At 33.7% G+C, this 21,376-nt stretch overlaps 2 protein-coding genes across 4 annotated transcripts; one reads left to right on the top strand and one right to left on the bottom strand.

The window, feature by feature from the left end:
• Positions 1-6,325: 6,325 nt before the first annotated feature.
• Positions 6,326-8,324, bottom strand: LOC113701751 (alkane hydroxylase MAH1-like). Its single transcript, XM_027222530.2, has one exon. It carries the CDS (start codon positions 8,132-8,134, stop codon positions 6,611-6,613), a length of 1,524 nt encoding a protein of 507 aa, XP_027078331.1. The 5' UTR covers positions 8,135-8,324; the 3' UTR covers positions 6,326-6,610.
• Positions 8,325-16,581: 8,257 nt separating this feature from the next.
• LOC140004527 (DNA-directed RNA polymerase II subunit 4) lies at positions 16,582-21,344 on the top strand. 3 transcript variants are annotated; one of them, XM_072059375.1, is made up of 7 exons: positions 16,582-16,737; positions 17,026-17,096; positions 18,975-19,083; positions 19,433-19,510; positions 20,401-20,434; positions 20,519-20,587; positions 21,043-21,344. In XM_072059375.1, exons 2-7 carry the CDS (start codon positions 17,048-17,050, stop codon positions 21,118-21,120), a joined length of 417 nt encoding a protein of 138 aa, XP_071915476.1. In that variant the 5' UTR covers positions 16,582-16,737; positions 17,026-17,047; the 3' UTR covers positions 21,121-21,344. The 3 variants fall into 3 exon arrangements, with proteins under 3 accessions (XP_071915476.1, XP_071915477.1, XP_071915478.1); XM_072059376.1 differs by having other exon boundaries at positions 16,583-16,705; XM_072059377.1 differs by having other exon boundaries at positions 16,607-16,918.
• The last annotated feature ends 32 nt before the right edge of the window (positions 21,345-21,376 follow it).

Raw genomic sequence — 21,376 nt, 5'->3', positions numbered from 1 at the left:
CCAATAGACCCACAATAACTGCCTCTTTAGATATTAAAAGTCAATGTGATTACTTGACTAAAACCAAATAATCATTGATATCACAAACACCACCAAATCCCTTTATCTTTGTATCTAATCTGCAGCAACCTTTTAACAACCCAGTCCCTAAAAAACTACTACCATTTTCCTGAACTTTTGATCTTCAATAACACCTAGTTCTATCAGACCATAAAAAAAAAAAAAAACAACCAAAATTACATGAATCATATTTACCAAGATGGACAATAGGTATAAAGGCAAAGAGGAACAAGGAAAAGGAAGGGGGTAGCAATGGTAGCAAATACCGAGCGGAAGGGAAAAGAAAAGAAAGGACAATTTGACAATTTGTTAGTAAAGGAGGGTCAAGGAAAAAGAGCAAAGTTAGTGAAAAAGACAATTTAACTTATACTCGTTATATATTTTGAAATAATGTAGGTTTTTTGGTCCCAAATCTTGGCATGACTCAAGCCTTGAGAGAGAATTAGAGTTCCAAGTCAAGTCTTAATCTATATATTATTGATGCTATAAAAACGTCCAAGTCTGAAAATAACAAAACAAAACAACATATCGAGTTGGGGTGTAGTCAACTGCCCCTCCTAGCACCCGGTTGTCTTGAAAAGGAAGGAAAGGAAACAAGAAATATATATATGTCTTGAGAATGTTGGAGGAGGGATCATAATAATGTCTCTTGGAGAAGCAATGTGGCCAATCCATGGCTATTAAGATGGAAACTCCACAGCATGAATGTGGCCAATCCATGGCTATTAAGATGGAAACTCCACAGCATGAATATGAATGGGGACATCTTGGCCTATGCCAATAAACTAGGCAACTTCAATTGGTACATCATTTCAACCCGTACTTAGGTAGGCCAGGTGCAAAGGTGATTTTTGAGAAGATGAGGTATTTTGAGAACTTGAAGTATCTTGTTGTATAGGAACCCTTTGAAGAAATAACACTTAATTAAAAAAAAAATTAAACCCTTATGAAGAAATAACTCTTAATGAAGTTGCTCAAATGGCGAGTAACGATATTGTGGGTTAAGTAAAATTAATTTGTAACTTTTAAGGTACTTGAGTTTTGCTACTGTGCATTAATTTTCTTTATTTATTTATTCTTCATCAAACTACTGCAGCAACTATGATAATAAAATTTATTTGACAATTCAGTGAGTGCACAAATCATGTTTTAATAGATTTTAAGCCTAATATTGTTGCGTTTCGATAGGAGATTATTTGAAATATTGCTCCTATCTGAAATAACCACTGTAATACTTTTTATGATGTAATATATGTGAAATAAAAATACAATTATAAAATAAAATATTAATTAAAAATTATGTTTGTGATGTAAGTAAAATAATTTTTAAAATTACTTTTCTATTTAAATACACTCACAGACGTTAATTCTCTTTTGGCTAGTGAAGTCACGGGCCTGTGCCCCCACTGGACGGTACTTAGGTCCACTATTGGATCATGCCAATGTTCAAGAGCTGGTTACTATACTACTCATAAAGTGTTCGGATTCAACTTCTTACGTCCAATATTCCGACATGTAAATATTATGTTGGTCACTACTGCTCATATGTTGCCCTACATATGTAACAATGGACCTAGGCCAACATGAAAATATTATGTTTAGCATGAATAAAAACTTCTATCGTTTCGGGAAATAAAAATTTTTTACGTCCAATATTCCACGTCACATTAATTTGAACCTCACCTACTTGTTTGACATTCTTTTTCGAGTGCAGAATTACATTTTATTCGACCTTAAAATACCACCTTGACTATAAAAGAACCTCACTCTAATTTAATCGACATCCATATACTACCTCACCTGCTTGTTGGAGGTTTATTTATAAGAGAAGAATTATATTCTACTCCACCACCAAATACTAGCTCACCTATTTTTTGGAGGTTCATTATTAAGCGGAGAAATTTGTTCGAGGCTTTTAGAGTTTTCTTCGTTATCAGAGTTCGAATCTTATGCTTGATAATTGAAAGTGAGAAGAGTGTGGAGAAGTGTGGAAGAATAAACCAAAAAAAAAAAATGTAGAGAATTTTATTCCTCTCCATCTCCATGTGCCACTCCTTACCATTATTACAATTACTTCTAAGGAGTATTTGCACCAATGTATGGATTATACTACATCTTAAGGCCCATGGATTCCTAAACTTATTTTAATCTTTCTAATCTAAGTACTGACTTAAGTATTGGAGACTCCCTTAAAAATAAAGGTCCTCTCTTTTTAAAATATATTAATAGGTACCTAAACATATCAAAGTTTGAAAATTACTTTAAGATCGATGGCGACTCGAAAAAAATATTTCAACTGCAATAATCACATTTTATTTGTTCCTTTATACTATCCCCCCCTACAATAATCACATTATCGCCTACTTTAAAAGTGAAACATTCGATATGAAAATTTAAGTATTATTTGAAAACAAAAGAAGAATCTTAAACGTGACAACTAAAGAATGATATTCATTTCAATTCCATTTTTGAGAATTATGATTGTCTAGAGTAGGGATGTACGCGAGCCGAGCTACTCACAAGTAGCTCGCGAGTAGCTCGGTCAACGGCTTGGCTCGAACTCGGTCAAACGAGTTCGAGCCGAGTTTCTTGACCGAGTTCGAGTAGCTCGATTGGCTTTCGAGTCGAGTTTCGAGTCTCAAATTTTTGGCTCGAGGCTTGTCGAGCCAAGCTATTTAAATAATATATTTATAATTTAAATAATATATATGTATTATAATTATAAAATGACTATTATGGATATAGGTTATACGGAATTTACAATATACTCTTCTTTATAATAAAATTTTATAAGGGTAAAAAAGTAATAACATAATTATAAAAATACCTAAAAAGAAAAAATGTCTAAAAAATGCCTCAGTTTTTTGGTCGAGTCGAGTCAAAAAACTTGATTAGACTCGGCTTGATAAGGCTTGACTAAGGGTCGAGCCTTATCGAGTCGAGTTTCGAGCTTAGAGCGAGTACATCGAGTCAAGTTTCGAGTATCAATTTTTTTGACTCGATCGAGCTCGAGCTTATATGAGTCGAGTCGAGCTCGCGTATAGTACTACTCGAGCTTGACTCGACTCGATTACATCCCTAGTCTAGAGCCCAAAAATACTCTATTCGTATCATTACTTGAATATTATTATGCTCTCAAAAACTCATTATCGCAGCAACTACTCTTTATTATACAAGAAAAGTTTGCATTTGATAACACACTAAAAGCAATTGCCCTCCTAATCTTAGAGTGAAAGCTCTGCTGTTGATTCTTTCCCCCTGCCCTTACAAATAACTAACAAAACAAAAATGAAAATCAGAATTCTATTGCAAATACAAGCGAATGCTTTGCTTCTTTTGGGATTTTATCTGTATGGGAGGCTTAACTTCATTTCTTGAAGTTTTAAGGGTGTGATGGAAATGTTTATCCAGAACGAAGCAGGTCACAGATAAACAGACTATCCAAGATCAATGGACAAAACAACAAGGAAGGATCCATCTAGAAAAATTCCGAAGTCAGATATTGTCAGGTATACATACAATATACAGGATTTAGAAGAAACTAGCTCGATCGAATGGTTTAACTCCAGAACCACATAGCTTTGGTTCAATGGCCATAAAAAAGGGATTAATCTCTTTTTAAATCATAAATCGGGGATTTAAAACCTATTTACAACAAAAAAAAATTCAAAAGAGGAGGTAGAACATCCTTTTAATCTAATCAGATTTATATATCTACTAGTTTTTTATATAATTTTTTTAGATTTTTTTTTTTTTTTTTTAGAGTATGATAGATTAAGTTATATAAATGTTATGACGGTGACAAAACAAAAAAGAATAGGTTAACTCCAGTTGTAAGCTATGAACTGCAAGTACTCGTGAGTTCATCAAAAGAATAACTCTTCTAATTACTAACATGGTCAGAACTGAGAAGTCAACAAAAGTGGCTCTTTTTTTTTTTGGTTCTTGTTAGTGGCATGGTCAGAAGTCAAGAAAAGTGTAATCAACAGAAGAAAAGTACTGCCAGTATGCCATTCCCTCCCCTTCAAAAAGAGGACTTTTGGGAAGATCCATTGAGCCGTTTTTCCGATCAAATCGAGCTTTAATAATTGTCAGTATCTACCCCGTTGTTAAACTAGAAAAATTGGATGATCTCAACGTACAAAAAGCAACTCATGAGAACTTCAGCTCTCAATCAATAATCTATTGATCAATAAAGATCTCAACTTGTGTCTCTTTGGGGGCGGGGCACAGGCACAGGAGATTAGTCCGCAAGGAATATTTCTGCGATGATAAAAAAAATAAAAATAAAAATAAAGAACTCAACTTGAATACAACATTTGAACTCTTTTCAGAAATAAATCCATGCTCAAACACTACAATTACCTTCAAATGTTTAAAGTTGTATAATTTCTAAGGAGTGAACCTTGGGTGGTAAAATACTCTTACTAATGTCTTGAGCTCGAGTCATCAAGGTATAAGTAGAGTCCAACTGATGGTCTTCTTTCTTATTTAATCAAAAAGAAAAAAAAAAGAAAAGAAAATTGCTTGTCTAACGAGTGCTAGGCCATTTCTCTAAGTGTAAATTTATTCTAAAAACAAAAAAATTGAAGTTAAAATGATAGCGTGCCTAATAGCTAGTTTGGGAGTTGAGATTTACACGGAATCGAAAAAAAAGGAAGAGAAAGGTAGATTTTATTATGTTTGGGACTTTCAAGTGAAACGGAAAAGAAAAGAAAAAATGGATTTTCAAGGATGCCAAGTGCTGCTATAGTGCAATTTTCTAACCAAAAACCGGTAGAAAGCAAAGCAAAACTGATGGAAGCTTACAAAACTTTTTAAATTATCCATTTTATCCTCACAAAACTATTGAATGAAATTTTTATTCATATATATATATATATTCAAAATCATTCTACTTCCTTTTAAAACTCTCAAACAATATTAAATCTTCTCTCTTCCTTTCTATTCTTTTCTTTTCTTTTCTAACCTAAACATCCAAACTAGCTATAAATGTAAGGAAAAAATAATAAATATGAGTGTTTGATGTGCCATTATTTTTCCTGAAATAATCATTTTAATAATAATACAATTCACAAAGCAAACTGATATGCATAATTGTTGTTATTTGCAAAACCAAGGTAAAAGTAGAATCCTTCTCCAAGAGCCCCATGCTCCAACCATACAGAGCCCTCTAAATGACTAATTGGAGCAGTTAAAAATAAGCAGCTTAGAAATTACAGCATGAATCCCTAAGCATTTAATATGGGAAATTTAACCATTTAAAGGTGATGGATGATCATACTTCGTAAAGAGGGCCCTGCAGTCATTAATCCTGCAAGCAGCTTGTTCAGAGGCTTTAGATCCATACCATTTAATTAAACCAACCAACATGTCCTCAAGTGGCCCGAACAAAATTAATTCTGGCCATGAGGAGGGAGATTTTGCTTCATCAACTAAGCTTCTCTCAAAAGGAGGGGAAAAATCTGAACTTTTGAGTTTTCAGTTAACGTCCTCTTTTTTTTTCTTTTTTTTTTTCTTTTTTGGTAATCTCTGCTGTCTGTCTTTTTGTTTCTTTAAATAAGCTAAAAATGACAGATTTCGATGGGCCTAAGTTTAAGATATCTATTATGCTTTACATATTATTTTTTTTTTAATTTTTGAGAATTTACACTAATATTCAAATTGTTACTGCAAATGGTTCAAAAAGTACACTTTGCAATCTTTATCCTTCCACTTTTCCTGAACTTAAAAACGCGGTATTAGGGTTTGGCCTTTTTTTTATTAGGGTTTGGCCTAACCAAACAAACGCGAAAATTAATGGAAACTCTCCATTCATGTTTAGAAATTTTACTTATTTCATCACCTTTTCTTTGTGACATTGACACGAAATTTACGCACTCTGTACCTGCATGTTACAGAGCAGTTGGCCACCAAAAAGACTTAAAACTCTTCTTGGATGTAGATTAAGAGATCAAACTTCTTATTTGTATTTTTCTCCAAGATTTCCTGAAATTTCATCAACAGATGCAAAAGCATCCCTCTGATCCGGATTCCTCATTGATCCATTTGGATCCATCCCTTTTTCTTAATGTAGAGTAAGAGTAGATGTAAAATAGAAATTATCGTGTCGGTAAAAAAAAAAGTATATGCATGTTACACAAAATGGACTTGTCTGGCTGATGACAGCCGGGACTGAACATGTAGTGCAAGTTTTCATTGTATGATCGAGCAAATGAATTTACTCAAACATTGAAAGAAACATCATGAATGCAAAACACCAGCATGACCAAAAAAATCACTAAAAATCGATAAGCAAATGACAACTCAAGCGTATGACTAGCTTCTCGAGATACGAATCAGTAACCTCAACAAATGACTCACATGAAATTTTGCAGTAAATCCTACAGTAGGGTCATCGCACCGTTCTGCATCTAATGATCACCATGTTCTGGAAAGCATTTGGAACACCGTAAATTACCAGTTGAAAATGTCTATTAAACGTGCAAATGGTGACCACTAGACAGTGATCGGTGCAAAGGAGAGTCCCTACCAATGACTCCCGTAGAATTTACTTCCATCTTTTTGTAACCCTAACCTTAAGCCCATTTTTTATGTAGAGAATGACAGAAACATTAGGAATAACTGGGTGACCTTCCACTACTTGAATATTATAGTTGTGAATAATTGCAGCAGCAACAGCTTTCATTTGAGTAAATGCCACTTCCTTCCCAATGCAAGTTCTTGGTCCAGCATTGAATGCCAAGAACTTGTAGGAAGGCTCGTGTTTAACCCTTCCACGTTCAGAAATCCATCTTTCTGGCTTAAACTCCTTGCAATCTTTCCCCCAGATGGACTCCATTCTCCCCATTGCGTACAAGGGAAACATTACCTTCATCTTTGGAGTAACATGTAGGCCACTTGGAAGAATGTCTGGCTTAAGAGGTGTCTTGTGTTGAAAAGGAACTGGTGGATATAACCTCAATGTTTCACACAGTGCTGCATGTAAATAAACAAGATTTTTTATTTCATCAAACTTAAAAATCCTGAACTTTTCATCTTCTTCTCCTGATGGTGATATGGAAGCTTTGAGCTCTTCTCTGATCTTCTTTTCCACTTCCGGATGAGTTGAAACAAGCCATAAAAACCAAGTGAGACCAGAGCTAGTTGTATCTCTACCTGCAATCATAAGATTGAGGATTGTGTCCCTGAAGAACTTATCATCAAATACCATTCCCATACGCTCACCTTCTTTCACATATGAAGTCAAGAGATCAAAACCTTCACCATTGTCGTCACCTTCATAGGATTTGTTCCCCTTCTTCAACTCTTCCTTCTTCATGGAGATGTACTTGGCTACTGCTTGATCCAATGTTGCGTAAGCTTTACTCGTTGTCTTCATTCGTCCAATCCCAACAAAACTCAGGAACTTCAGAACATTTTCAGGCAAGAAATAGCGCATGACTATTGCTTCTTCAACTTCATCCATAGCCTTGGCGAATTCGACCTCTGGGAAATCAACAGCGAGGCATCCAGGATCGTAACCCGTGATGAATTTTGAAGTTGTATCAAAAGTCAATCTCTGGAACACATCTTGCAAGTCCACAATCTGGCTATTTTCAGCAAAATGCTCAAGAACTGGAATCAGCCCTAGCTCAACTTTATCCCAGTTGGTTTTCACCATAAACTTCTGGAACCTCTGATGATTGATCAACAACCTAGCAAGCTTTCTCTGATTCTTCCAAGGATCGAAATCCGAGGTGAATATTCCATCACCCAAAACATCAAATATTCGTTTCATCTCAGGCCCTTTTGGATAGTTGGCGAAATTGGCGATCAGTACATGGTATACATCATCAGGATCAACCGTGCCGACAATATCCATGTTCACAAACCATGGGAGCTTTATCAAGTAGCTTGTCCTTCCAATCATCTGCAGATGCTCCACAATGGCATCATGAAGCTTATTGTAAGTGAAAAGCACAGCTGGAAGAACCCCAAAAAATGGCAATTTCCGAGGAAGCTTATTGCTATCTCTGAAAATCCACCTGTCTATCAACCAAAGAATAGTTCTGAAAAAACTTCTGGGGGCCATTTCAGCTAGCAAGAAGTATTCTTGAACAATATGGTGAAAAAAATTTTCAAGCACAGAAAGTAAGAAATATCAGTAGAGGCCATGCAATGGTTAGAATTTAGAAATGGGCCAAAAGGGGGGCATGCAATTTGTAGACGAGATGTTGTTCTGATCCCATTATTATTATCTATATGGGACCAGAACGGCGCTATTTGAAACCCTGAATTTCTTGCGACAGCTGGTAGAAAGTAACATTCAAGAGAGGAAAGGAAGCAGCAACCAGACGATCAACCGTCAGATTTGGCTTAAATATTCATTGTTTTTATATATAAATTTAACAACATACATAGATTTGGAACAAGTACGATTATGGTTTTAATGTGGATGTATTGTTTTCTTTCACGTAACAATGTCGCTATAAGTGAGTTTTGTCCATCTACACAAACTAAATATGTGGATAATACAGTACTGTATCTAGGGGTGTACATCGAATCATTAAAAGAAATTATAATAATTATATCAATCGTATCTAAAATATAATTCTATTCGTCTAATTTCAAAATGTATGATCCGATAGCCTAATGCACATTGTTTTTAACATAATGTTTTCAACTGTCTCTAATCGAATTCTTGCTTAAGAGTATATCGATAAATGCACAAAATTTAAATTTCAAAGCTATAGCAGGAAGAGTTTCTATAAGTAATGCGTAAATGAGTAAAACATAGATGTCATAAATATTTCAAAATTCAAAACATCTTTCTATTTTGATCTAAAGAGACGTCTGTTTGGATGGGAGTATTTTTCAAAAACTAGTTTTTCAAATACAATAAAAATTTTTAAAAAGTACTCTAAAAGGTAATCTAAAAATTAGTTTAAATTTTTTTAAAATTTTAAAAAATATCTCAAAATATATTCTAGAAACTCTTCTACTCTTAAATATCCCAAAATATTTTCTGAAAATATCTCAAAATATAATTTAAAAACTCTACTACAGCAAAATTTTTCAAAAACACCCCAAAAAATAGCTAATTAATTTTTTTTTTTTTGGATAGAACATGGGTGACAAGCTGTTACAGTGGAGCATACCACATTGCAATAAGACACTGTTACTTTCATTTGGTGGCCACTCCACATTTAAGGTTCTCCATAATTGGCAGTTAAGTTTGTTGAAATTTGCAGTAGAGTGTGGGTCGTTGAGAGTTGAGAGTTGAGAGACTTGAGATAATCTCTCCACAGAACTCTACCACATTTATAGCCTGAAAGGACCACTGATTTTTATTGCTCATATGAGTGTGTCAATGTGTTTGTTGATGCATGCTCTTGCCCTGTTCTGAATAGTGTATTTGGAAAACTGGATTGGACGTTGAACTGCGGATCAGTGTTATCGTTTCGGTTGGATTCTATATTTAACTTGATTGGACGTTGAGCTGCAGATCAGCGTTATCCGATTCTGTATTTAACTTAGAAAATTATATGAATAGATCAAATTCAATCAAGAATCAATTAAATACGATCAATAATCAGTCAAAATCGACCTTTAAACTGGTTTTTGACTAAATATTTCTTTTATTTTTTCACATATTAATTTTATCCAAGTAAATTAATATTAAAATAATTTTAAGTCATTGAATCAGAATTGAACCGATTCATGAATCTGAAACTCATCCGTTGAGCCTTTGGATTTTGGGCTTTGCATTTTATAACGTAAAGCGCATATTTAATTTGGCTCATAAAAAATATTAGGGTTTCAAGTGTAATGGGGGTTCGGTCCTAACTCATAATCAATACGTATTTACTTATAATGTGTATCTAATACTTACTTTTACTTTCAATTAGGGATCCTTCAACGAGTGTTTAAGTTTTCAATTAGGGATCCTTCATCAATAATGGTACGTTTCAACATCTTTTATGATGGGAACATTGCAAAATAGTTTATATCCTTTATTGGTACAAATTTTTGAAGGGACGAGACTTGCAAATTAGATGGATTAATGATGGAATAATGTTCAATAACTTTTTTATTGTTGTGGACCACTTTAATCAAGTCCTCCCACGGGCTATCTTTAATTTTGTTTATCCAAAATTGTTGGTCAGTAGGAAGATATTTAAAGTTTTCTCCTTTTAGGAGGTTTAATTTTCTGTTTGATACATACAACTCATAACACATTTAAAAGTCTTGTCTCCTCGACTGAGTCGATAGGGCAAGAAGCCTGCATAGTCTCATGCTTGGGCTAGCTAGTTTTCCATGGGAGGTGTACAAAGTTTTTCAATGGATTGGAATCACCAGCTACATGTAAATTTTTTTTTTATTTTTTTTAAAGGGGTTTACATGTACATTTTTGCACTAACAAAAATGTGATAATTAGGTGCTTTCGACAAAGATTTGTACGTGTTAGTTGTGTTAAAATTATGTATCGCAATTTGAAATTCGCTTTAAAAATTTTTTGTGTTGCTGGTCAAATCATGGCTACTAAATATGGGATTTTTTCTCACTAAAAATTGTTCCTGCCTTCTGCTTTATCCACTAACAGAACTTTATTTTTTTAATTTAGATGTGTAGCTTCATTAAAGTTTGCTGTTAGAATTTTCTGTTGGGGGAGGTTTGGAGCTAAATCACCTCTGAAAGAAGAAATAAAATTTTTAATGGAACTCAAATTAATTGATAATTTGAACCTGTTCCAACATTTCAACTTATATTTACCTTGTGAAGAATAGATGGTCCTTCCTCTATAACAACATTGGAGCCAGACATAAAACAAAACTAGCATAGAATTTTTTTTTTTTTTAATAATTATCTAAAACAACATTTGGCATACAATTTCTTTTTTTTTTAATAATTCACTTTGGTCTTTATCTTGCCCGTAAAGTGGAGAATTTCTCAGGTTACAAAGTTAAAAACACTTAAAAAAAATGAAGATTGCTGCCTCCCCCTACCATTGGATATTGGAATTTTTCTCTTTTAGGGTTAAATAGTTTTGAAGGTGAAAAGATATAATAATCACCACCCAATATATACATAGGTACATTAGTTACTATCTAGGGAGACATGGAGTACCCTAATAAGAGTCAATTATCTAATAGACTTTTGCTGATGAATATTGAGAAAGATATCATTGTAACTTTTTTTTTTTTTTTGGATGTGACTATATATAATACAAAAATGTAGTACAAAATGGACATGTTTGACAAATTTCTAAAAGCAATTTTTGGAATATTTAATTCCAAATGGAAGCTTATCTAATTAATAGATTGACTTATTCATCCTCTTGATTAAGAAGTAAGAACAAACTCCAATAAATACTACTTTGAAAGAGAACAAATATTGCCCCACAATTTCAAATGCAATCCTAATTTGGCAACATAATGATGAACATTCATAATCAACACATTCAACACCATAAAGATCATTGGGCCAACATGGATTAGCTTCGACTTTCATTATGTGCCTAGTTCCATTACCGACTCTTGGACATTTGGTGAGCCAACCAAAATTAAACTAAGAATTTTTTTAACGGCGTCCAATAAACACTCGTTAATACACTTTAAGCATACCTATCTACTATGTGAATACACACACTAACAAAGTAACAATTATTATCTGTCCTTATATTTATACACTTTTCTTAATTAAGTTTACTGTTCAAAAAAATTAACACCTGAGTTACATCTTAAAAAGTGCCCAATTGGTACACGTTAGACAGACCCTTAAACTATTAATTAAAAAATTTTGGAATTGTAACTGAATTTCTAAAATCAACTAAATTGATCTTCCTCAAAAAAAAAAATTGCATCCATCAATGTGGATGGATGAGTAATAGACTGTTTGTTGAGGACACTTGAAAATAATCTCTAAAATTGTTGATTCATCTTCGAGCATGAAAAGCCATAAACTCAGCTCCTATTTCCTTGTTCTTTATGAATAAGGTAATAAATATTCTATATCTACCACAAAAGCTTAACTACAAAAGCCTTCTTCTGTTTGTTCGAATAAAAACCATTGTTTTTCCCTTATTCCAATTAAAATCTCTCTTTAGTTTTAGATTTTTTCCATTTATTGGCTTTTTTATGACCCTTATTGATTTGGAAAAAGCTACAAATAGTGTGTTAGATAAGGGCAAGTCAGATTAAAAGCATGAACATCTTGGGCCAAGATCTTTTTTTTTTTTTTTGGAAACGGTAATTTTCTTGGGCCAAGATCACTTGATCGCATTAAACTTGTGCTGGAAAAGACCAGCTCTGGAATTGATCGGTAATGTGCAGTAATTGCAATAATTTGTCTCTTTCTCATCGGAATCTGCCGTTTGAACGAGTCTGAGCTGGGAGTTTGCTGGCATGGTCCCCTGGGATCAGGAGCACGGAGGACAACAACCGCACTGAATGATGTAATAATTTTTTAATTTGATTAGAATATAATTCGAATCACTTGTAAAATTTCACAATAAAAATATAATTATTATATATATAATTCATATAAACAATAATAAAATATCACGCTTCTATCATAAAAATATACAAATAATTAATCTAAAATTATAAAATATTTAATAAATATTATACTGTTCAGGACGATTTATCTAATAACCGTCCCTGTCTCCAACCCAACACACGCGTGTAGTATGGAGCCACAGATATAATAGCCCATCACATGGCAGGTTTTGAGATTTGAGAACATGTCACGTCAAAAGGATGGCTGAGGATCCCATCAATCTAAGGTATTGGTAAAAATAAAAATTACTACTGTGGAAAACTAAAAAGGTTATTAATTCATTTGATTGTAGCTATAAATAAGATACAAAAGCTCAAATTTAATTTACAATACCTGACCACTTGATCCCTTTTTTCTCTTTTTTTTTTTTTTTTTATCAATCCAGGAAGTATCTCAGTTTTGTCAGACTAATCTTCCTGAACCTGGAGTACTTCGCCCTCCAAGAGCACCCAGGCGATATGTGAAGCCAGACTCGAACCGTGCCCCACGAGAAATACCCCACCGGCTGAGCTGACCCCGAGGGGCTAATCCCTTTTTTCTCTTTTATTGTCGTTTATTGCATAATCATGACCTTTCTTTGCCAAATTTTTTTTTAACTTATGTACGCGTGTGTGTGTGTGTGTGTAAAAAGATAAAATGACAATTATGTGAATGTCCAATCGTTTTTCTGATAACTACTTATCAAGTAGAGTCAGAAACATATTTAGGTCATATGTTTTCAGTTCTTGTAACTTGAGTATGCTGTGCTCTTACATAAGGGAACTAAATGATGAGATTATTGAAGAACTGCAGAACATCCTTAACTACCATCGTCCTTCTTGATTCCCTTCCTCGTACCTGATACCACCACCCCCTCTCCCTAGCACCCCCATGGGACATTCTTCTGCAATCATTTTTCACCCCTACCTACGACATAGCCTGTTCTTGAGGTTGATATGGCTGACATTGACCTAATAAATATTGAATAAACTCAAGTCATTTTGGATACATGAAACTATAAGCGTTGTTTTTTCTTTGCCATTAATTGGTCAATGGCAGACTATTTCCAGTTTAATCCTAAGTGCTTTGACAAAATTAACCATTTTCTATCATCATTTGATTCATGAAATTTATTTACATAAACTAGGATCCGCTAAGAGAAGAAAAGCAGGAATAAGAGGATGTCGGAAAATCAGAATAAAAGTGAGAGAAGGGTACAGCCAACTGATGAGTGTAAGAAGAAGATGATGGATGAGGGAAGAAGGATATCAAAAAATAACAACATATCTGATTTAAGCTGCATTTTTACCTTACATGAAGCTAGTGATTAAGAAAAAAACCACGAACCCTTCAAGGGCAAACTAAGAGTGTGATGCTACCAAAGAGCATAGTGTGACATACCCTTTTTGCCCCGCTTTTATTAAAACCTTATATAGGTTTGTTTGCCTTCTTTTATTAAATTTTGATAGTATTTTATTTGGCACAACGTTCTATTTTGTAGAGAATCTTCTATCCTGCTTCCTATACTATTTCCTATTCCAACATCTATTTAATCAAATTGCCATATATTTTTCATGAACGTCTCATTTTAATTCTTTTTCTTATCCCTTTAAGTTTCAACTATTACTTATAGGGTAGAATACAAAAGAAAAAATAGACTTGATAATAATGTACAACAAAAAAAAGAATATTCATTAAAAACACATTTTTTTAGTTGAATTTTGTTTTTTAGTCTATGATCTTTTATTGTGTTAGTAGCTTTAGAAGTTAAAGAGACAAGAAAAAGAATTAAAATAGGATGTTCATGAAGAATATATAACGATCTAATAGATATTGGAATAGAAAATGGTAGAAGAAGTGAAACTGAGAATCTGTTGCCATTTTGTTCACATGTCTATTTATGTGAATGAGGTCAGAGGTACTAAAGATGGGATGTGTTTACAAAGATTTTGTAATATTTGTATGGATCATCATTAGAGGTCGGACACACAGCTCAGTTTGAGTGAATCTCTTAGACTTGCTCTACATGAAATCTAGATCAGTTTAACTAAAAATGGGATCATGTTTCGATGATTTATACGTACAACTTAACGTGCATCACTAACTTCCCACTTTCTCCCAGATTTCTTATCGTCAACAAAACTTGCACAGGGTACAACGGATCTTCTGTCCCACTTCCTGTATCAATTTCTGTCACACTTTTTATTAGATTACTATCTCTCCTTCATAAATATCATATTTTAGTTTTTTTTTTGTTACCTTAGGATCCAATAACTATTAACTGAGTAAAAATAAATAAATAAAACAACCTTAAAAAAGCAATGTATAATAAAAAAATTAAAAAATACAGTCAAAAATTCATTAGAAAACTCATTTTTTATGCATTTTGATTTTTTGAGTTTGCTAAATTTTGTGTATTGCTCAGTTAATAGTTATTAGATTTTAAGAAAATAAAAAAGAAATAAAACATGATGTTTGTGAAGGAGAAATAGTAATATAATAAAAAAAAATGGGACAGAGAGTGGTATAGGAAGTGAGACATAAGATCCGTTGCAGTCACAGGGGCAGTGGTTGGTCTCACTTTCTTTTATCTCACTTTTTTGGTACTTTAAGCATACTTTGATTGAAGGAAAGTAAAAAAGAAAGGAACGGAGCCATATTTGAGCGAAACTTAATTGTTAGTTTTAGGATTTTTAGTTGTCTTCTTTCCTTAAATATGTTCTGTAAGATTTCTCTGAAACTTGCTAAGAGAGATGATCGTGAATTTCTTTCTCTTGGTTTTGCTTTCTGCCTTGCCTCACCTAGTTAAGGTAGCATTCCCTCCTACATCGTTGTACATATATAAGAAGAGTATGTTGCTTTGTTATAAATTTATAATCTACCAAAGCAGCAATTAGTGGTGTCAATGGAATCTTGTGAGCAAGGCATTGAGAAGTCCAAACTCTGACTCATAAACATATTAGAACTTTAGGTCTAATTTAGATTTGGTTCAAACTCATAATTAATCCATAATATGCATATAATATTTATTTTATTTTATCATTATAGATAAATTATAAATTATGTATGTTACAGTACATATAATTATTAAATAATATACATCAATTGAGGCTCTAGTTTTACTGACTAAGGTTGAGAATTCAAAACTTTCAATTCTGAATTCTAATATCCTTTCCCCTTTTCGAAAAAAAAAATCCAAAAAAATTATTGTCAATAAAAATGTGTACTTATCTACTTAATCGGTTAGGCTGAGTTAAGTCTATTAAATCCAAACTCGACCCATAATTTAATTGGGCTTTATTTTGAGTTCAAACACAACCCAACCCAATAATTACAAGATTCAGCCCAATTTGTTTCAACACGATTGGGGTGAACTCGGGTTGACTGAAACCCATTAAAAGCCCAAGTCGGAATTAAGGTACGCCAGAAGATGGGTTGTTTTCGTTACATGTATTTAACAAAGAATGTTGTGTTATTATTCCTTTTGAATGACAAAAAGTCTATATCAGTTTCAAATGGCCTTCTTAACAAGTTAATAAAAATTTTGAATATTTTTTATTCATTATTAGTTGTTAATTGGTTTTGAATTGAATGTCTATTTTCTTGCACATGATAAACTTGACCTAAGAAGATAATCAATTTAATTGTTTAGTTAATATATTAAACCTTACGGATATATTGATAGTGTACACAATATTAATTTTGGACGAATAATAATTATGCAAAATATAAAATTTGAATTTGAAATCCAACTTCTATACATGCATCGTGAATCTAACGGTAACAGTATATAATAATATATGCACTGAAAGCGTATATAAGATTTACTCGAATCGTAATAGCTATACCGAATGTATTGATTTGGCCTATTTGTCCATCAAGCTCTTAAATTGGTTCATTTTTTATGAATTTTTTTTTTTTGAAGGGTTAACTATCAAAAAAAAATTGAAGGGGTGGTCTGGGACAATCTTATGAATCCTGAGGCTAAGTTTAGAATATTTTTAAATTTATGGGCCAACGGAAGTTGGCTAAATCACCGAATTACACCCACCCTTTATTCCCCTTCTTCTCCAAGACGAGCTGATTCTCCCCATCAAAGTTCTGCATCAAAACCCTTTACTCCAAGGTTCCCTCTCCCACAATACCCGACAAATTAAGGTCACGGCAGCTCCAAGAAACTGTCCCAGAATCACCCCTTTTCGTTTCCCTCAAAACCCTTTTCATCTAGTCAGATATTAGTGCTAAATTTGTAGTTTCAGTACAATGATAATGGATTTTATGTGTGTCCATTAGTTCTTGTCGATATATATATGTATTAAAGAATCTTTTTTTTGCTCAGGTTTTCGATTTTTTTTTATCTGCAAATACTAATGAACTGTTGTTTATTACTTTCTTGCAATTTTTAGAGATATTTTTAGCTAACGGTGAAGTTTTGTTTTGATATAGGTTAGTTTAACTTGGGCTAAATATGTCGGGAGAAGAGGAAGAGAACGCCGCTGAGCTCAAGATTGGTGATGGTAATCACACTTCCTAATACGATTTTATGATTTGTTGTTGTTGTTCTAATGTGTAAAAGATGATATCTTGCTTAGCTATTGGTGTTATGAATTTATCGAAGTTTTAAGAAGAAATTTCCTTGCACAAATTATGGTTCCTTTATATCAGGGGATAAGCCGTTCAAATTGTTCGAATGACAAAATAGGGTGGTTGATCTTTTATCGAGTTTGACTTGCATCATTTTCTTCTGAATTGAACCTGATGTGGTCAGTCATTCTTTCAGCTGCATTGGAATGTTTTATTTATGCTGTTTGTGTTATTTTGCACGACTGATGTTGTTGCTTCAAGAATCACCAGCTTTTATATAAGTGAGTCAATAATAGAGTTAGCAAATGTAAGAGGACATGTTGGTCAGAGCTAGTGAGATGCACATAATACATAGAATTGTTTATAAGATGCTTGAGAAACCTTTGATGTCAGGAGTTTAATAAACAAGTATACTTAATGAGGTAGAGAGAAGATTTGGTTGCATGTAGAGAAGCTGTAATAGATTTGACTTAGTAGAGTAACTTACGGGAGACCAGCGATATTGAAACGCTGGAGCAAAAGGGAGATCCTGAACTTTTTGCCACTGTTTTTTGTAGTTTACTGACAATTCCAAAGTTTTCAGAAGAGAGGCTATGGAAGGAAATTAGGTTGCACAATGGTATTTGGAGTGCTTGAATGACAGAAGTTCTTCATGCTTGTTTCCCCTTGTGGCAGTGTGCCAATTGAAGTTTTAAAAGAGGGTGATGCTTGTGATAATTCTTATTTAATGTTAACGGTGTTTTGAATAGGAGTAAAATGAACTACATGCGGGTCTCTTCGGCTGTTTTAATCTGCTGATACTGGACAGGGAAGGATACATCAAATAGTTCATTATGTGGGGTGCCATTATAAGTATTAAGTTTCCAAAGAGGATGGAGCTTTTCATATTTCAAATTCATCAAGACGTAGTGAAATGTCAAAAACCCGATCTTGATGTTTGATGATATGAGGTTTTTTTTATCTGACTTTTGGTGGACTTTCAGAAAGATGGCCTTAAGCAGTGCACGTCTCTGGAGTTGCAAAGTTTTGGGCTGACATTTTTTGAGAAACTATTTTCTGATCCTTTTTTGTCTTGATATAGAGATTTGAGTTTCAGTTTCTCAAGAAAATGATGTGTTGGTAGTCTCAGAAGCCTTTAAGATGTTGTATGCAAAAACTTTAGGAAAAGCGAAACACTGTTGCTTTAATGGAAGTTTCAATGTCGTCAGGAAGGACACAGCGTTTGGCACTTCGCTTGGTGCTTTCCTGCATAATACGCTGAGCGTCAAAGCAAATTGCTATGATACTGGTGATTTTTGAAATTATGAGTTTTCATGGTTGAACTTTTAAATTGTGATTTTGGTTTTGAATGACTGCTGTAATACTTTGGTGCATCTGTTCGCCACACCAGAATATGTCTGCAGGTTGTAATGCTCAAGCTTCTACCTAAGTTAGTTACTGAATGCATGACCATTATCGCCTTCTCATTAAAAACAAAAGCAGTAACTGGATTTTATGCATTATCTGCTTTCGGAGGGATAACTAAAAGGCTAACACTTCTCGCTGTAACACAAGACTGTTTAATTTCATTCTACTGCACATTTTATTGATTTAGTAAACTGTTGCAGACTCCCCAAATGGGCAAATTAATTATTTTGGATTATCTTGTTCATCATAGTTTTCAAGATGAGCTAGGTGTTTACTTTGTTTGTTCATACAGCTTAAAAAAATTAATTCTATTAATCCTCTGATCAAATGTTTTCATTTCATATTTCTTGGTATACAAAAGCATTCATTTACTAAATGATTCTTCTTCCTTGCTGGTTTTGCAGAATTTTTGAAGGCCAAGTGTTTGATGAATTGTGAAGTTTCCTTAATTCTTGAACATAAGTATGAGCAGCTTCAGCAGATGTCGGAGGATCCAATGAATCAAATGTCTCAGTAAGTATTTCATCTGGCTGTCTACTTCTTTTTATCCAACTTCTGGATATGGATGGGAGATAAAAGTTGATATTTTTCTCTATGAACAACTTAGATTGTTTTCTCTTATAATTTGAATCGCCTTTTGCGATTATTCGATCAATGTCTTTAAAAAGATATCAAGGAAAATTTTCTGTAGTTTAAGATGCAGACCTCCGCATGTAGTTTATACTAATTTTACCTGTAGGCGGGTAAAATCATCTCTCTGTCATGTCTTTTGATGAACATGAGATTGAGTGCATCTTGCATTTCAACTTGTAACTTTTTAAAGAAAAATGTCTTAATGTACTATGGTTTTTACTTGTTTCAGAGTATTTGAGAAGTCTCTGCAGTATGTGAAGCGTTTCAGCCGCTACAAGAATCCTGATTCTGTCAGACAAGTCCGAGAGTATCCTTAGACAACAAAGCTCTTTCTTTTGTTTCCTGGACTCCGTATTTCATGCATATAAAGTTATATATCTTGTGATTAGTTGGACAGATAATGAGGACATGTAGTGTGGTATAATGATTAAATCCTGATTTCTATCAGTAGGAGTTCGGATGAGTCATTTTGTGATAGTCAATAATAAACAAAGAAAGAAAAGCTTGAATTACTAAGCTTAAGAAGAGATGCCTGGCAATATCTAGTATGTGGTTCCTAGCCTTGATAATTGTTCACATCTTCCTTTATAAACTTAACCGACATAAATTGGTGCTTCATTGCTTCAACAAAATGAATAAGCATGTTGACAGTTTTATAAACGTCTAGATTTAAGTATAGGCTCATAGATAATCTTTCACATCATCATGTTTGTTGCAGAATTTGTTATGTTAGTGTGGAATTAGCAATAGTTTACTCTTACATTGACAATGTGATTTTCCTCTTCATTGAGTCAGTGCTCGGCATAAAGCCTTGTGGGTTGTCACTCAACTATTGTTCTTATTATTTGTTAGTAACCAATATATGATCTTTGTAGTTGCTGTGGCTTTTCAGATATTTCCATTAAATAGAACAACTGATGACTTCTCTTCTGATTTCATGTCAATGGTTTATCTGGATTGTGCTTATCACATCTTTTTCCATGTCCTTTGCTAGTTTTAGCCACTGTAAAAGAAATAGGATCATGCCTCCTCCTTATTGGTCTAATAGGAGACAACTAGCTATATTTTCAATAGGACTTGGTAAAATTTGTTATTTGAACTTGGAAACCCCCCCCCCCCCCCCCCCCCCCCCAAAAAAAACAACAAAAACAAAAAAAAAAGCCTTTTTGATTGTCATCTTCCTTAGTCAAATATCAGGATTCTTAGCAGATACCAGCTTGCTGAATTTGAGGTAAGTATCCAACAAATGCAACATGTCTCTCTTCATTTGTTGAAAGGAACCTTAAAAGTGCCATTAATTCCTTGTCTTCTGCAGCTTTGTGTACTTGGTAATCTTTGCCCAGAGACTGTTGAGGAAGCTATTGCTATGGTCCCATCAATCAAGGTACCAGTGTGGTTCACTAACCGTGTCAAGTGTAGTTTTATTTTTATGGAAAATACAACCAACAAGTGTGTATAAATAAGTTGGAGAAGCCAATAACAACTCAACACTTTCATCAGTTTGATTCTTGTGGTCAAAGGCTTTGATAAAAGAATGTTTTATGCTTTCAATGCTCCAGCATTTGTTTGATGGTATTGCTAGTTTGGTAAAAGTGGATGGTCATGCTAATATTCGACATTCCTAAGTTTTTCTTGAACTGTCTCATAGCGGATAAGCCACCAATGGAACTTTGTTATATCCCCGACATTAACTATGCCACAAAAGGGATGTTACTGTTGCAGATGTTTGTTCTTTAGCCATCTAGCTGTTGCCTCTTTCAGTCTGTAATACTTTGGAGTTTGCTGCTAGCGTCTTTAATCTTCATCTTGATAATGAATGTTTCATGTTTCTTCTTACAGAATAGAGGCCGTGCCCTTGATGACGATGCTATTGAGAAGATGCTGAATGACTTATCTCTGGTCAAGAAATTTGAGTAGAAGAAGTTTGAGCAGCAACATCTATCTAGGACAGAAAGGTCGGTGGTAAATGCCACTGGCATATCGTGCTCATGTAAATTCTACATTGATCTTGGGTGCCAAAGACGAGACAGAGCTTAAATTGGGAAGTAATTGTTGGATTTTCAAATCAATTATGCTTTCATCTTATTTTGAACAATTTTCTTGTTCATCTGAAGAAGAAAATGTAGTCTAATGTTTAACTACTTCAAACCTTTGCAATTTGGCTAGCTAGAGG

The sequence above is a fragment of the Coffea arabica genome, chromosome 7e (assembly GCF_036785885.1).
Source record: "Coffea arabica cultivar ET-39 chromosome 7e, Coffea Arabica ET-39 HiFi, whole genome shotgun sequence".
Taxonomy (NCBI): Eukaryota; Viridiplantae; Streptophyta; class Magnoliopsida; order Gentianales; family Rubiaceae; genus Coffea; species Coffea arabica.
Note: the sequence above shows the minus strand (reverse complement) of the source record. Positions and strands in the feature narration are given on the sequence as shown.

Bases quoted from the DNA above. Each gene is read 5' to 3' on its own strand.
- LOC113701751 (XM_027222530.2), bottom strand. From the start codon at position 8,134: ATGGCCCCCAGAAGTTTTTTCAGAACTATTCTTTGGTTGATAGACAGG.
- LOC140004527 (XM_072059375.1), top strand. From the start codon at position 17,048: ATGTCGGGAGAAGAGGAAGAGAACGCCGCTGAGCTCAAGATTGGTGAT. The intron at 19,084-19,432 runs GTAAGTATTTCA...TACTTGTTTCAG, and splicing joins CCAATGAATCAAATGTCTCA to AGTATTTGAGAAGTCTCTGC. The intron at 20,435-20,518 runs GTAAGTATCCAA...TGTCTTCTGCAG, and splicing joins ACCAGCTTGCTGAATTTGAG to CTTTGTGTACTTGGTAATCT.